This window comes from Apaloderma vittatum, unplaced genomic scaffold (assembly GCF_000703405.1).
Source record: "Apaloderma vittatum isolate BGI_N311 unplaced genomic scaffold, ASM70340v1 scaffold12446, whole genome shotgun sequence".
Lineage (NCBI taxonomy): Eukaryota > Metazoa > Chordata > Aves > Trogoniformes > Trogonidae > Apaloderma > Apaloderma vittatum.
In genome coordinates, this window is record NW_009720049.1 from 3593 (window position 1) to 20958 (window position 17366).

The window sequence follows — 17366 nt, forward strand, 5'->3', positions numbered from 1 at the left end:
CACATACCTTGGCAGTAACACGGAGACTGGTGAGGGTATCCAGGAGGAACTAATGACAAAAACTGGCAAAGTAACAGCTGACTTGACTGTCTTAAACTAGATTCAGTTATAAAATATCTGCCATGTGAAGACCGAAGCTATAAATCTTCACCTGACTTTCCCCCCTTGACATACGGGTTGCCATGCCTTCAGCTGGAAAGCAAAGGAAAGCTGGATGGATGACGACTGAACTGCCACAGAAAGTATGTACCTCGTTCTTAGAGTAACTGTTGCATAAAAAGCGGCAGAGATGGGTCAGAATTCAACTTCTTAGCCTTTGCTTTACTTGGACAAAGAGACAGACATACCAGAGTGGAAAATAAAGGCACTGCCTCTCCTGTGACAGATGTGGGTCTGGGCAGTGCAGGGCTAGTTAACAGGTGTTTGTGGGATGAACCCTCCGAGCAGGTGGGTTTTGTGAGCGGGTGAAAACTTACAGGACCTGACAAGGGGAGCTTGCAAACGTTGTCAGGGCAGGCAGCTATGGCACATCCTTCCTTCAACTACAAATGACTTTGAGATATTGGAATAGATAAATGTTCTCGCTATGTTCCCTGTCAGTACCCAGCCTTTATCAGGGAAACAGATGATCCATCCAGCAGACCAAATTAATTGAATCCTAATCATACCTGCATTTGCCAAAAAGGAAAGTAATAGAGCAACGTAAGGAGCACAGAGAAAAGGTAGTGATAGGAGGTGATTTGGATAGCTAGTTCTACAGGTGAAACAAATGAGGAAGAGAAGTGGGGAAGATAGAGCGTTTCCATTTGGTCAGTAATGGGTCGGTTGCCTGGAAAGAGCTTTTCCTTGGTGGCTTTAGTTCAGATTGGTGCTGTGGAATGGCAAGGCGAGGGTCTTCTTTCATTTTATAGGCCTCTGCGTATGCATAACGCTGGCAAAGTGTGAAGTCCTTGGTCTGTGGCTCCGAATGTGACCTTTGCATTGAACGTGTAACTTTCCTCAGCAGGAGGATGACTACAAATTGAAGATCTGCACCTTGTGGTGTTCGAGCCGTCGCTGTCATCTCACTCGAGCTCATTGTGTCTGCTTGACCGATTGGAATGAAGGGCTCTTACCCCACCGCGGGGGAGCTTTCGCAAAATGTGAAGGAGGAAGTGGAGTCATTTGTGTTTTAAATTAGTTCAGCTCGCAGTTTTGTGTTTATTTGTGGCACGAGTGGGATTTGCTGGTAGGAGCACAAGTAAGTGCTGGCTTGTTTCAGATTTCTCCTGGCAAACCGTGAAGCTTTTCTGCATTCCTCCTGCGTTTGGTAACGCACGCTGGCACCCGTTGCCGCTGGTTATTGCACCTACTGTAACTGGCTCTTGAATCCCGCTGCGATGGAGCGTACCTGGGAAGCAAAGGTGGGCAGCTTGCAGCTATAATGCGTGCCGTGCTGCTTGTTCTCAGCAGTGCAGGCTCTTCTGCTTTGCAAAGATATTGCTGCCAGGCAGCTCGTGGGAGAGTGGGAAGAGAATTCAGCCGGAGGTGTCAGTCATTCCTCCGTTAGTGGCTGAGTCTTGCAGTCCGTGTTCATGGGTTTCAGAGGCAGGCCCGGAAAAGGTGACGAATGTTGAAGCCAGCCCTGTGAGATGGTGTCTGTTCTAGCTGTCCTGTGCCTTTTGAGACAAAATTGTAGAAGGAAGAATTTGATTAAAATTTCTGGAATGATTTCCCTTCACTGCTTCCCAGGGGGGTGTGTGGTGAGTCTGAGCGGATTGTTTTGAGCAGCGTGCTTTGTTCTGAGTCGCGGGGAGATGAGTTAGCAGTTCTGACACCGAGCGGTCTGAGTCCTGCCTTAGGTCTGTAAACAAAGTCAAAGTTCTCGTGATTGTCTGGGCTGTGTAGTCCACAGCCAGGAAAGAAGCATCTCTGTGGTCTTCACGGAGTTACCTTAACCTGTTCCTTCACTTTGCAGTCAGTTGTGTGCTGCAGTTACCTATTTAAAACTTAAAAATTTGGATTTAATCTCCAAATTGACAGAACGTAAATCAACCATGTAAAGAACATTTTTTTAAAGTACTTCTAAAAATTGCTTTAGTGAATTAGTAGTCTACACAGTAGCAAAGCTGGACAGGCTTAAAATCCCAACTGGAAGAGAATTTTAGAGATTTGCTGTTTGTTCCTTTTAGGTTGCAACTTATTTTTATATACCTTCCATGCCATCTTCATAGAAAGGCTGTCTCTCAGAGAGAGACCAGCAAGTTTGTTGTAGGGGTGCCGAGTTAGCAGTCAAAAGCATTTGACAAGAGGAGTTGTGATAGACCATAGACTGGTGTACAACCTTTTTTTTACCCCAACCTTTAGTACACAATTAATATAATTGCAATGACAGTTTTGGCAGGTGTAGAATTGATAGCTATTCAGCAGAACAATAACTGATGTTTTTCCTGACAGGCTGTGGTATGTGGAGCATGGCAGGTACAGCGTGCTTGGCGTCCTGCCCGTCCCTGATTCACTGTGGCCAGATACTCTTTAATTGCTTCTTGCTGACTCTCTTTTTGATGCCCTCTAGTGGTTACGTGACCAGGGTCTGCAGTGCTGTTTGCCATCAGTATTGCCTCTTTGCATCCATCCATCCCTCCATCCATCCAGATCCTTTTTCCTAGAATCCCAATGTGCTTCCCAGAGGTGGGAGGTGCTGTCTCCAATGTGCAGAAGAGAGAACTAGGGCCTGCAGGAAAGAAGTGCCTTGCTAAAACATATCCAAAGGAATAAAGGGGGTTAAATGTATTTCTAGTTGAAGGTTGTCCAAGTGAAGAACCTGCTTCATACTATTATTTGTATTGCAATTGTGTCCATGTATCCCATACAAGTAAATGCAGAGGATCCCAGCCAGCCATCTCCCACCAGTTCTCTTGTTTTCCAGTCTCCAAGGGCTTGCAAGGTTTGGAGAATGAGCTGAAGGAGCGCAGGCATTAGACGAAGGACCCTTGTGGTTCGTGAATCAGTATTGACTTTTGGTGGTGGCGCTAGTACTGCCGAGCTGCGTGCCACGGCATCAAGCATTTGAAACTGGTGCAATTCAGAAACTTGACACTGAAGGTTTAAAGGTACACACCTGTATACACCCGTATGCTATTTAAAGTCCTTTTTTTGGCTTTCCCTTGTGGTCCGTGTTTAAATCCAGAATGGTCATACTTTCTTCCAGGGCCTTTCACAATGTACATCCCATCCTCCCAGCTTCAGCTGATCGAGCATCATCCTTTCCAAAGCTGTCGTAGTCCTTTGTGGTAGTGAGGATCTCCAGAGCTGCCCCAAACCAGAATCTTTTGTTGTGGTACCACATCATCTGAATGTGAAAGCTCCTTAGCTGTGCCAGGTGTCTCTGGGGGTTCAGCACCTGAAATTCTGACGCTAATTTTTATTCCACAGGGAAAACTGGCAAAACTGGGCATTAAACCCAGACTCCAGTTTCATTTTATCACCTCACAGACTAGCTTTCCTCTTTCAAACTGTGATGCATTAAGCAACGTTAAGGCAGTTTCCATGTCAAGAAGACCTTGATAAGTGTTCTTACCTCAAGCATTTTCTTAGAATCATGCTAAGACCCTAGAACAGCACAAGCTGCTGCAGTTTGTGACCTTGTAGAAACAGAAATCTGCAAACTGAGTTCCTCTTATGCTTTCATTGTACTCAGCATAAGTACATCTCTAGCTCCTACCGTATTAACAAGAAGGGACACCAAAGAGGAAAGGTTTCCAAACAGATGGATTTTTTTCAGATTTTTCCTATGGCATTTGCTATTTTCTAATTTAACGGACTAAAGTTTATCTTAAAAATCAAATAATCTGAAACAAACCCTGAAACAAACCCTCAGACTCAACAAACCTGTTGTTTGTCCTGCCAGAATGAACAGGAACATTTGCACCTGAGTTGTGCTGTACATGGGGTTTATGCAAAATTAGACTTGTGTGTGATGGTTTCTGTTCTCTGCTGTCGTGGCATATGGACTTGTACGAGCAGTAGCCTTGTCTGTCAAGTGTTCAGCACAGACTTGGCATTTCTCTTCTTTTGCGTGTTTCCTGAATTGCTGACAGCTTCATGGGAGAGGTGGCTGTTGGACAGGTGGGGGGTGAATACTGAATGAAAACGTTGCCTTTCTTTTTTCCTTTCGTGAAGGTGGCATCTGCTTCAAACCTCGCAGGATTAAGCAGGGCAGGCCTAACGTGCACAGTCCATGCAAGCGGTACCTTCAGCTGATTCTCTCACCAAGAACCACAAAAATGATGTTAACAAGCGTTTTTCCTGGAATTCTTTCCTTTTGCTAAACTAGTGTTCTGACTACTTGTGAACTAATTAATATGCACAGACTTCTGTTCCATCAGCTTCAGTGCATCCATCCCAGAGACAAACGCCTCTTGAAGAACGATAAAAGAAAAATACTGGATTGAGTTGCTGGTGACGATACTTATCCTTCTAACGTTATTGGGCACGATGATAAAGTAATCAAAGCATTTATTTTTGTTTCAGTGAATGGAGCAACTCCGCTAATGCCCACTGTCAGTGAGGCTGATGGACATTAAGTTGTCATTTTGAAAAACCAGAGGCACAGCCTAAAATCATCCCCATGCGTTTGTTCTACAAGGGAGTGAACGCTGCGCCGTTTGCTCTTAAATGTGTGTTTGTTCAAATGTGCCGGCTGCTAGGACAAGAAAAAAATTAGGAAGGTTGGGGTTTGCATTGCTGAGAGCCGTGCGTGCTATTTAATGCGGTTCAAGATGATATTCAAGACAGAAATGGGTCCTTAAAAGCTACTCGCTGTGCTCATCGGATTTAAGAATGCATCCACCACTATTTTTTCCCTCCTCTCCCTTGCTGCGGTGAGCTCTTGGCAGATAGGGCACACAGCGATCAGACTGTTGGGCTGAGGGCTGTGTTATGGTAGTGCCTTTATAAGCTGTGGTTACCATGTGTGAGCTTATCTAAAGGGTTTTTCCAAGGCAGTTCTTACCTAGGTTTCCCACCAAGATCTTGTCTCACAAATCTTTATTCTCACCCCTGCCTTAAGAGATCAGTTCGGTTTGCCTTCTCGGCACAGTACTGAGAACAGGAATTGCAGTTAATCTGAGTTCTGATGTCATCTCACTTGGGTATTTTTTATTATTTTTTTGTCCACTTCTAAAGAAGTTGAATGTTTTCACTGACGTTAAATGTGTTATGAGGTCAAATAAAACAAACTGCTCATGAAATGCTTTTGCAGAAAGCAGCACACAGCAGATAATTTGTGTGTGTTCCTTTCTCTGTTAGATAAATGCAGTTGGGGTATTTCCTGTTTTACTCATCATTCTGCAGCGTTGATGCTTAGACCTGGACAGAGGGATCAGCAAACAACTTAAGGGATTTCTCTTATTTTGGTTGGGCATCACTTATGTCTCCGTTTGGCTTTGAGTGTGTCTGTGGACCGTTTTCTCCAGATGTGGAGGCAGCTGATGAGGAAAGAAATGTTTGACATGACATTATGGGAGGGCAGGAATAAAGCCAGTGGTTGGTAAATTTACCTACCCATTCTGAAGAAAAGCAGAGAGGGGGGATTGCACCATTTCATTACAAATCAGTGAAATCTAAGCTTCAGACACAGTCTGTTTCCTCATTCAGAAATCGGGTGAAGTGATTGCCAGGCCTTCCTTGCTCTTTCCTCCAGATGGCCTGTCCAGCGTAATCCGTTCCTTTCAGACAGCTCTTGATGCTGTGCCTTGGAATCCAATTGCCTTTGGCCCCAGAAAGAGCACACGGAGCCTCCTGCTTCCCTCTGCTTGGAGGACAAGGCACATGGCTCCCCAGTTCCAGGTGCTGAGATCCATTGGGGCTGGAATACGGCGTATCAGCTGCTGAGCCGGGGGCTTGAAATTTGGAGATGGTTCTGCTGGATTGTGACTGCGAATGGTGGCACTTGAGTAGTTCAGGAAGGCTGGGGAGCGTTGCTTTTACTTGCATCTAACCAGCAGAACATAAGGAAGGATTCTGCTTTGTTTTGTTTCTGCCCTGTTGCAAACTGAGGGCTCAGTCCTCACCTTGGAGGAGAAAATAATGCTGTCTAATGCAGAACTAACTCAGTTTTGACAAAATTCTGGTGCATGTGGAGAACTGCCTGATTTGTCTTTCTGCTCTGATTAGTGTGAAAGACAAATCTTGCTGAAATCCAGAGGTGCAGCTGTATGCCGGATAGTGCACTGGCAGTCTGCTTAGCTACAGGTTGGCTGGAGAAGTTCCTGGCAAAATCATTCTTTGAGTGAACAGGAGGAAATTTTAGCTCCCAACAAGCTGGGAAGTGGACCCTTCTGTGTCAGAATGGGTCTTCCAAAGTCCTCACTGTAACTTTAATTGGAAAAGGTTAATCTGATTAGTGTTTGCAAAGAGCTTTAAGAACAAAAAGTGCTATGTAAGCACTGGCTATTATCATCATCGTAGATCATAATCAAATCAGCAGTTTGCTGCGTGAGAAAGACTCTTTTCGCCTATTTGACTGTAAGGGAGCTGCTTTCTGGAGAGCAGAAGAAAAATATTTCAGAAAAAGGGAAAACCAGGTCTCCTGCTGTCAGACTGGTATCTGCCTCCTGTTGAGCACTGTGCGAGGTCATGATATAACGAACCTTTGCATCAAGTGATGCTCCTGTGAGCCTGTGACAGCCCTCCAATGCGGTGCTTGTAGGAACTATTCCCTGAAAAACTTGCAGGGAGCGTGCCTGGCTTTCGGGGATTGTCCAGTTGGCAGCTGGTTCGGTGGGTGATGCTTTCAGGAATGCTGAAGCAACTCAAACACCTCGAATCTTCTTTTTTTAACAAGGACAAAGGGCAAGCAGCAGTAATGGAGTCTCAGTCTGATTTTTTTGTGGTTGTTTTCAGTGTGACTTGGACAGTTTTGTCATGGTGAGATACTGCTGACGCTAACACAGGACCAAAGATACCGTTGAAATGGGATGCTTAGGACTTCTGCAGGATGGCCTCCTGCAGTGGTTTTCTTGGGTCCTGCCTTCGTTTTCCCTTTCTGATTTCCATCGTGCTCTTTTGGCAGCTTCCCCTTTAGCACCCCAGGCAGCTGTATTTGCTAAAAACAGCCCAAGTCCAGCCGTTCCTGCCGCATACTTCGAGCCGGGTGCGTGGCTGGTGCTCCGAGCAGCAGCAGAGCCAGCTTAACACGCAGGCTGCAGGTGGAGCCACGTAGTAACCTGGGCTGGCTTTATGCCAACCTGGAAGATTATCAGCTGCATTTCAGGCAAGTTACTCATACTAGCTTAGAGAACAGCTCTTAAGCTCTTGGGGTTTTTTGTCCACTTCAGAAATTTCCATTGCAGGACAGGTGTAGGGTTTATATTTTTTGAGGGTTTTGAGGGGAGTGGGCTGTGTTGCTCCAGTATTTGATACACAAAGTGCAGGCTCAGAAACTGAAGAGAATGACATGTTTTATGGAAAAGGAAAATCCTCATGGGAGGAGCAGCCAGAGTTCATGATTAGTTTCTAGAGCATGCATGCACGCCATGTGTCAGGGAGGGAGGGAGCTGCTTCCTTTATGCTTCTTCCATCCTCAGAAGGAACATTTGTGGTTGGTAAAGCTTATAGATGTGGGATCTGAAAAACTGATTTCTGCCAATAAAAAAAGACCCAGACTTGAGCTGCCTTGCAGGTTTCTGTCAGATGATGTTGGATAGTAAAAAGGTGTTTCCATCCTGAATAGGGTTTTTGACTGTCTCTTGTGATCAAGTTTAGTCTTTGGAGGCTGCTCTTTGCCTTGACTGCTGTCAGGTGTTCTGAGTTTAAAAAAAAAAAATACTAGAGGGTAGTTTATAGAGTAGCTTTTACCTTCAGAGCTTGCAGGGAGAGCGTGGTGAGGTAATCTTCCATTTCCCATGTGGAAACTAGGGCAAAACGGAGAGAAGAACTGGTTTGGTCACTTGTGCGCTTTCCTGGTGGCTGAGGAAACCCATGTCCAGCTCCCAGCTTTCATGCCAGCTTCTGGGGTGTCACGTCAGTGAATCACAGAGGCCAGCAGCTCGTGGGGCTGACTCCAGGTCCCCGTTTTCTTTCTAGCTAACAGGGCCCAGCTTCTCTGAGGGGTAGTACAGGGTTGGACCTTGATGCGTGCAGTTCCCCAGAGGTGTTTGGGAGACTAGGCTTGCTGAAAATCATCATCTTAGCACCTGAGCACCTCTGTTGTAATTTCCAAATCCATTAAGTGTTGGAAGAGCACTGCAAGGGCAGTCAGCAAGTCAGTGGCTGAGCTGTGAATAAAAATCTGTCTTCCTTGATCTAGTCTGCAGACATCACACCTGTCTCCTGGCTGCTCTGGCTGTTCCCTGCTCTCCCCATCAAGCCCTGAGTGTTCTGTCTCTGTTTCTTTTTTTGAACGTAGGTTTGTGTGAAGGCCCCGGTTCCCTCTGCCCGAATCTCTTCCTCTGAAGCGGTCACCAGCGTGTGGAGCCTGCCCCACACCCATCACCTGCCAAACCACGGCCTTTACCTGTGTCTTCCGGTGTTTCCCGTGCGACCCGTCCTGCGGGAGTGCCTCCTGGGCCACCCCAGAGTTCACGCAGCGCTCGGTGGCTCCAATGGTGAAGATGACAAGGTCCAAGACTTTCCAGGCATATCTGCCTTCGTGCCACAGGACCTACAGCTGCATTCACTGCAGGGCTCATCTCGCCAACCACGATGAGCTCATTTCCAAGGTACGTGCGTGACCTCACCCGCAGGTGCTGGGCGGACGCCTCCTCCCCGAGGATCGTATGGGTGTGTTCGCTCGCAACACGGGTCAGTTGCTGTGGAAGTGCCTGGCCTCAACTGTTGCCGTAGTTTTTGCTTGGAAAATAGGCTCTTGGCCTCAAGGATCTCTTTGTGAGCCGCCGTTTTTGTTTGAAGTAATCTTGAAAATAACTGTAGGGGACAGGTTTTCAAATTCAGGCCTCTGGAGTGCTTACAGGTGATGTGTCTCTTCCTGTGATACCGCCTCCTGCCTCTCATTTCCAGCTGCAAGACAGCACTAACCGATGGCCAGGACTATGTGAATTGCCCTCCCAGTACTTCTTGTCGTAAAAATATCGGCATTGCCAAAGGGTTGTTGGTGATCATGATTTGGAGTGAGGTGCCTGGAGATGCTCTCTCTGTTAAACTCCGAGCTGTACCAAGTCACCTCGCTGAAGGCTGGGCTAAGGGAACGTTCTCTGATGCTTCTACTGAAATTTAAGGCTTTCAAAAGACTGATGGGTTGTTGCTCAAGCCCTCGTACCTTTTCTCAGTCTACTGACAAGACACTTTGCGGTGAAAAAGCAAGAGGTAGATGGTGGAATGTGCTCTGAGCTGGGGAGGGTGAAGGATTCTGTCCTGTCTTCTGATCTGTTGATTATAAGGGGAAGGGTCTTCAGGATAAGCTAAATGAAAAACTTTCAGAGCCAGCAAGTCAGGGACCTTTGCAGAGGGAGTAGGCCAGTAGGAGGATCTTGTGAAGTGTGAAAACTGTACTTTCTCAGAGCGTCTGTTGGAGCCTGCAGTGCCTGGCTGTGGTCAGGCATCAGGTTTCCAGGTTTTGGCTGCCTTGGTAATCATCTGTTCCATAAAGTTTATCCAGCTTATAAAAATCTGTGTTCAGAAAAAACAGACACACCGTAAGTTTTATTAGCTGACATGAGAGGAAATTGCTCTGTGAGCTCTGTGTGTGTGTGTACAACTTAAACCAGTTCAGCTTCTTGGAGCAGCCTTGAGAGAGAGAGGCCAGGAGCACAAGGGGCAGAGGTGCTCTGCCTCTTAGAAGGTCTGTAGTGCTTCCCCTCCTCCTGTTTGCACAGAAAAGATTAGAACGTGTCCCCTTGCATCAAGGGTGTCTGGCCCTGCAGGGGTGACATCTTAGCAGCTCTGGAGGTCCTTTTGGATTCTCTGTGTTGGGTGCTCGGACCTGACTTCTGCTGGAGGCTCTCTCTTCCTTTTTCTTTTGGTTGTTGCATGGGCCAGGTCGATGTGTTCTTCTGTGACGTCATCTCCACACCAAACAATTGAATTTAAGCATTCTGGTATGAATAATGCTGATTGCAGACTGCTGCAATTTTGGGGTTTGCAGTTTCTGAATAACCAGGTTTCCTCTGAGGCTGTCACCTCTGAGTCATTCCAGGCCTCGTGGGGACTCCTCTTGTTCCAGTACAATTGCAGTGGTTCTTAGCAGAGCTGTCCTTGAGGACTGCAAAGCCTCAGGCTTTTAAAGACAAGAAGATTGTACATTTCCTCAACAGAAAGAAGGTTTGAAATGGAAATGTCAACGGCAGTCTGTGCCAGGTCTGGATGGGAAATACGTTCAGCCTCTTGGATCAGCTGTGTGACTTCAGGCTCCTGTGCTCACTTGAGGTATCTGTAAAATGGGTGTCACTTCCCTGTCTTTTCACTGGAAGAGCTGTTAGCAGCTGGATTTTGTGCTGGGACACAGAACATGCTTTACTGGATGAAGAAGGAAGCTTGTTTTACTTACTGCTTTGGTGGTAGATAGTTTGTGCTCTGCTTTTTTTTTTTTTACTTTTGATGTAGCTGCAGACTGCTTGGAATTTGAGCTTCCAGCTGTCGAGGCATGCAGAAACTGCCCCAGAATGCTGACTGCTAAAATATGGACAGGAGAGGGAAGTTATGAAGCAAAATGTGAGGGTATGCATATTGAATCACGGAAGTATTAACCACCGTGTGCTTGCAGGGCTTGTACCTGCTCATTCTACAAGTTTATTGTAGACTCTGGAGCACTGGCGAGTCACGCAAGTTGAATGCAAAGGGTTTGGGGTTTTAGGTTTTATTTCTCAGAGTTATAAACCTTAATCAGACACATTCTTTGCATAATTTGAAAACCTTATAAGAGTAATTGTGCAATCGTAATTTGTACAACTGGCTGTTAAAACTGAGAACAGAAGGGCAGTCCCTGCCTCGAGAGGTTTCCAATATGTGCAGAAACTTTCCCAGGCAAACATAAATAGTCGTCTTTTTATCTGTTTGAGTTAGGTTCTAAACATCTCCCCGAGGCCTTCTGCAGTTCTTTCATCACAGCCTGATATTAACATCTGAGAACCAGGCACTGCAATTGCTGTGGTTGTTTTCCATATGAAAATGTGACAAACGGAAGGAAGAAACAAGCACCATGAGGGCTGAAAAGGGAGTGGGAGATTTTGTCAAACCAGAGTGTTTCTCATTCTGCAGTGTATCTCATCTTGAACCTGACTATGTCGATTTAATCAAAACAGCCCAAATGACACCATCTTTGGAAACGTTGCCCAGAAAGCAGACTTTTATGTAACAGCAGGGTGTTGGTGATTTGGCTTGATGAAATTAATTCCTGTATTTCTTTTGCCCCAAGTTGTGCAGAGACCACATGAGAGCTGTGCTGTTTTGCATGCCATGAGCTTTTAGCTCCTTTGGATACATAGAAATTGCAGCATTGGCTCATGCCGTTGGCTGACGTGCTAGCTGGAGCTGAATCCTAGTATTGTTTTGTGTCAGTGCACGCTTTTATTTCCTCTTCAAGTTTCCCCTTAGCCCTTCAGCACCAGTGTTAACTTACACTGACTTCAAAGTGTTTTGCCATGGCTGCGTATCCGAAACTCCTTGAGAAATATGCCTTGGTAGGGCAGTTTTTGTTTTCCCTTCTACTTAAGGAAAACCTTGTGCCTTAAAACGGGTAGAAGGTTTCTCAATAAGCCGTTGCTATTTAAAGAAAATAATCGATGCCGAGGCTTTTAAGAAAATCCAAAGCTGTTACGTGAAGCCAGTTACCAAATGTGGCCTGCTTGGTCTTTTATCTTCTGCAGCCGGAGGGAGAAAGTGGTTTAGTATGTCTGATTTGTAATAAGATCTGAGTTGTGGGTTGGATTGTCTGGCCAAGAAAGGTCTTATTGACTTAGGAAATATAAGGTGATCGGGTGGGTTGGGTGGAGTGAGTAACTAGTTTTTCCTTTATAAGTTCCTTTGTTGTCTGGGTTAGCATGAGTGGAGGTTTTTGTTCCCTTGTAGCAATGTATCATTTAAAAATCTGTGCCAAATTTAGTACATACTCTTGTTTCATTGCTTTTTCCAATGCCTAAGTGGACTGAGACTTTGGGAACTCAACCTTGCCTTGCAAAAGATTCCTGTGTGACCTTCAGTAAGTCAGTTAGTGTCTTAATGTTCCTCCTTTCCCCACCTGTACAATTCAAATTTTGCTTTTTTGGCCATTCTGCTTGGGAGATAAAGCTTTGGAGCAGCTACTGTCTGCTCTTAAAAATTAGTACAGCGTGTCCCAGTCCTCTTTGGCTTTACTGTAAAAACAAAAGTACCATGCCAGGCAACTGTAGTTAAAAAGCATATTTCAGTGCCTTCTAATCGCCAGAAAATGAGCAAAAGATACTTGTTATCCTTCCCGGGCAGAACATCTCAGGGGTTTTAGATTAAGAAAAATAAAAATTCGATAATCAATGTCAGCAAGACCTCTCCAGGAAAGGTGAAAGAGCAGCTTTTCTTGAGACAAGTGCCTTCTGCGTCATTTTGTGGTGGGGCCTGGGGGAACCGATACCATAATAGACATTCAGCCATGTAAATAGCATCTTTTCTCTTTCTCAAAGGCACAGATGGGATGCTGGTTTCTACCTACTCTGCGTTATTCAAACTCCTTGTAGCCTTTGCTGTTTGAATTTGTGTGTACCTGGTGACCAGGAAAAAAGAATGAGAACCAGAGCAGAAAGACAGAGGCCAAACACCGCTGTGTTAGTGTCTTGGTTGCTGGCTTTTTTTTTTTTTTTTTTGCTATGTGAACAGTAATTCAGCAGAAGTGTCCTTGATTATGGAAATATGTAGGGAATGTCTTGTGGGCGTCCTGCAGTTCCTTTTTTTTCCGTGAATTAATGTGATCCAACCGCTAAACATTATGCTGTGATGTATCCTCTGAAGTTAGCCTAAGGCTTGCCGAGGAAGTTTAATGTTTTCCTTTGAAGTCTGCATGGGACCCTTACTGAAAATGAATGTGAAATCCTTCCACACAAAAGGCTGCAGCTCCTCCAGCATAGAGAATTTAGAATAAAAACCAGAGAACTTGTGTGTGCCTGACTTTCTCAATTGGGGTCGGATTGTTAGCTAGGGAGCGCTTACAAGTTCTCTTGTCTGTCTTCTCAGACAGGAGCTGCAAGGTTTATAAGCAAACCTCGCTCCTGATCCTTGTGGCCTGGCTGCTTCCCCGGCCAGCAGATACTGCTGGAGCCTGAGCCTGTTGGTACAAAAGCCTCTTGGTGAGCTTTTCCGCACACTGAGAGCATCCGACTTCACTCCGTGTCGGGCCTGGAGGATCTTAAAAGGCTTTGAAGCTTTGGTGTTGGCTTTTGGATAAGTTGTGGATGAATTCAGCTACTTTTGAGGTGTTTGATGCACCATCCGTAGGAGCAGCAGTTGTTGGGCTTTTCTTTTTTTTTGTGTTGATGTGGGGTTTCCGTTTTTTCTTTTTCTTTTTCTTTCTGAGTACGTGGCCAAGGCAGGGTGTAATGTCCTTTAGTGCTTTACTTCTCATGAACCGGCTGATATTTCTGTGTCAGTTCCCCCTGAAGACATGAAGTTATTTGCTGGGTGGGGGGAGAATGAACACAAGCTAAAACAATAAGCCTTAAGTTGTGATGTGGCTGTTTGAAAATGATCATCTAATGGAAAAAGAAGAGGCATTTGGTAAGTGTCCAAGACTGGTAAAGTGAAAATCCTGCATTTCCATCATAGGAAGAAACTGGAGGGGGGGTGGAGGCAAATACTCCCTTTCCATGGGTAAATTTCTTACTATTTTTCATTACTTGGGATTTCTTCTTGCTTTAAAAGTTGATCTTGTTTCTTCCCAAATGTGAATTTAGTTCCTGGCTTCACAGTAATGAATTCCTGAGGCCAGGAGGAGCTATCACATCTGACCTTCTCTAGAGCATGGGCCGGCAGATTTCATCACAGTTGCAGCATGTCTTTCAGAAAAAGCATTTAGTCTTGACTGGAAGACTTCAAGAGGGAAAATTCGCTGCTCCCCTTGGTCATTTTTTCCAGTGGTTAATCACCCTTACTATTAAAAATGGCACTTTGAGTTTAAATTTGTCTTGTGCTTCCTGTCATTGGCCATTATTATCTTTGTTTTGCTTATGATCTATAGTACCCACTGCTTCTCCCTATAAAAGTTGTGGTACGCAGTAACCAAGGTCACTCTTGATCTCTTTTTGATGGACCAAACAGATTCAAATTTGTCATGATGCAATGTTACTTTTTTTTCCCCAGTTCTGTGTATTTTTTTTTCGTTCTCTTCTACACCTTTAGCATTTTGACATCTTTTTAGGAATGGAAATGGGGCTGATTTCATTGTTCCAGCCTCAGACTCAGCAGCAGCATTTTTACAGTGTATGCATTTCGTAACGATTAGTCTTCCTGGCTCGGCACAGCACGGTGAGCTTCTGCTCATTTATTTGCTGCTAGCTCTTTATGCACCAGGTTTATCAATTTTATGCACATTTCTAGAAGCTGTCCTGTAGCTTTTGGATGCTGTGTTTCAGCGCTCATTCCCTAATGAATTGTCACTTTTAGGTATTATTCAGAGCTTTCTCTTAATTGCAAGTATTGCTGGAGTCCAAGCTGTAATTGAACAGCCAAGCGGTTCCGTGAGAAGTCATTAGAGGGTTTTTAGCTTCACCTTTCGCTGCGGTGAGCGTGTGGTAAGGTATCTTGTAGTTCTTGGCTTCCTAAAATCAAATGCAGGCTGAGAGGACTTCAGCTCCTCAGTAGAACAGTGTGTCACCAGAGTTGTTCAACAGGAGCCTTTTCCTCCAGCGTTTTGACCGGGAGATTGAGCATTGATTAGGCGGAGATGAGCTCCTGCAATCAAACTCATCCCCAGGACTGTTACTAAACTGATGGGTGTTTGCTGGCCGGCGTTTCGGCTGGGACGAGGGTGTGGGTCTCAGCTGCTGTCATCCGAGCACCTCTCATCAGCTCTTTACTTGAGAGGCAATAAACAAACAAAAATGCCCTTTGCAGGAAGAAGTCAGGGTAGGAAATCTGAGCTGTGTAATGAGTATTTGTAGTACCTATCCCCTAGTACAGCTGCCTAAATTAGATCTTTTTGTCCTGTGTAATTACTTCCTCTGGGGCTTACCCTACAAGTCACCGTGCTCCCTCCGTTCCTTCTGTCCGTAATGGGATCTGAAGGCAGTCAGGATCTTATTTAGTCAGAATTTGTGGTGGTTTAACAGAACGAGCCCAAAGTAATTTGTACTTCCTTATATAATTGTGTTTATACAGCAATTAATTGCTACGTGATTTTGAAGTATTTTGTTCTGTTCCAAAAAAGCAGGAAAAAAGTAATAATTCAAAACGGTTTAGAATTCCCCGTCAAGGAGGAAGAACAGGGTAAAAATGGATTTTTCTAATCCATCACTTTCTTTATGGAAATAACTCTCCTTTTATCTGCTGCTTCCTCTGCCTTAGAATTGATGACTTGGGCATAAATAAAATATTGTTCCCATTTATTATCCAGGGAGCTGCCAGGGATGAAGGACAGTGAATCATCAGGGTTTTTGCTGCAACTGCTGCAAATCCTGAACAACTGGAGCACGGAGTTGGTCAGGTCTGAGCCTTCCTGGGTTCGCTGGGCGTTGCAGTTGTTGGCCCTTGCGGTTGGAAGAGGAGGAAATACCAGCAGGCTCAAAGGCTTGCTGACGGGCTGAGTGGCCCTATGAACTTGTGCAGGTGTGTACTTTTAATCTGATTTGTAGTTGCAAGAATAAGCCGAGGAAAAATGCAGGTATAAGGCGTGTGGAGGGGGCTTTTTCAGCTGCTGCTGCCTGGGGTGAAGACCCTGGCTCCTCAGGAAGAGACTCTTGTCATGATTTCTATTGCAGTCTCATTTTATAGCAGCAGGAAATGCATTCAGAGGACTTCACCTCTGTTTTAGGGGAGCTGTTATGTCTGCCAGCAAGAAGCAGATCTCTAGGAGCCTGGCCTCTCCTGGAGAAGGGCTTCAGCATCCATCTGCTGGAGGTGTTTGGCCTGACAGTTTTTCTCATCCAGCAGAACTGAAACAGGCAAGGATTGAAGCTCAAACGCACAAGGAAGCTCCACCCAGAATCTCCTCTCTTAAAGTACATGGTGTGTTCGCATGGAAATCACAACAGTTGGAGCGAGTAGCAGTAACAAAGGTAGGAACTGAGACTGTGTCTACGTGAAACCTGGAGTTCGGAGATTTCCAGTGATCTCTCTCCTTTCAGCAGTGATTGCCATGGAGGGAATGAGTTAAAGTCAGATTAAGTTTAGCTGCTTAGGGAGTATCTCAAATATGAACACCTTGATTCCAGAGCAGCTCTCGAGAGGGGAGGCTGGGGAGAAATGCAGGTGTGGGTACACGTGTGGTCTGCTGCAAATCTCTGAGAGGCTGAGCCTGTCCTGTGCTCTAGCGTGGCCGAGAGACCTCGGTGTCTCTCACGCACACCTTTTCACACCTTTTTGTTCCATTTCCACAGAGGCCACATCCACAGCAATAAGATAATTTCCAGTACCACAACACTCATTTTATGGTAGAGACAAACGCTGAGACTTTGGGCAACAGGTTAAATGACAGAGGATAATTTCTGATGAACCTTCTCAGCAGTAAGGTGCATGCCTGATGGCTTCATCTCACTGCACTGGTTCTTATCCAGGGATAGAAGAGCCGCTTCCTGCAACAGATACGCTTTTGCTGAAGAGCACGTCTGTTCTTATTGTCAGCGTTGGTGCTACTGTGAGCGTAGTGGCTGTATTAATGGAATACACTCTTCCACTGGTGCATAGGCAGTCCCTATTATGCTGCTAATTAAATAACTTGTTGCATTAGCAATTTCCATCTTCCATCCCAGTTCTCTCTTGTGTTTCCCTCTAAAACCCATGCAGTAACAGTAATTAATGTGGAAAAAAAGGGCTGTACTCTCCACCCTGCCACTCCGTGACTTAAGTGCCAGAGATGCCAAATTCATCCCAACTCCCTTGAACTTCCCGCAGATCTGGGAATGCTGGTGTCTGCTGGAAATGAGGCCTGGTGGTGGAGGGCTCAGCGTTCACCAGCGGTATGGCCCAAGGCCCACCCTGAAGACCTGGAGATGCAGATTTTCATTTCCTTTCCCCACCCCGTGTTACCTAGACCGGACAGTGAATGTGGAGCTTACCGTCTCCTCTCAAGCGCTGCGGGTGGGAGATGACCTGCACTGCCTCAGGGCTTGTGGCACTGTTCTGGGAGGAGCTCATGCACGTCATACAAAGAAATATCACTTTTGCCAGCAAGCATACTTTAGCAGTTCTTTGGGTTTCATGTTGGGTAAATGGCAGTTTGCTTGCTCTTGTACTTTGTGTCCAGCAGG

At 45.5% G+C, this 17366-nt stretch overlaps 1 protein-coding gene across 1 annotated transcript in view; it reads left to right on the forward strand.

Annotated features, from left to right (window-relative positions):
* The first annotated feature begins 8389 nt into the window (after window positions 1-8389).
* The window catches only part of LOC104275037 (protein yippee-like 2), a 20231-nt gene continuing 11254 nt past the window's right edge, over window positions 8390-17366 (forward strand). The window contains exon 1 of the mRNA XM_009870874.1: window positions 8390-8702. Coding sequence (XP_009869176.1) covers window positions 8586-8702 — 117 coding nt within the window. The 5' untranslated portion in view covers window positions 8390-8585. The remainder of the gene's footprint in view (window positions 8703-17366) is intronic.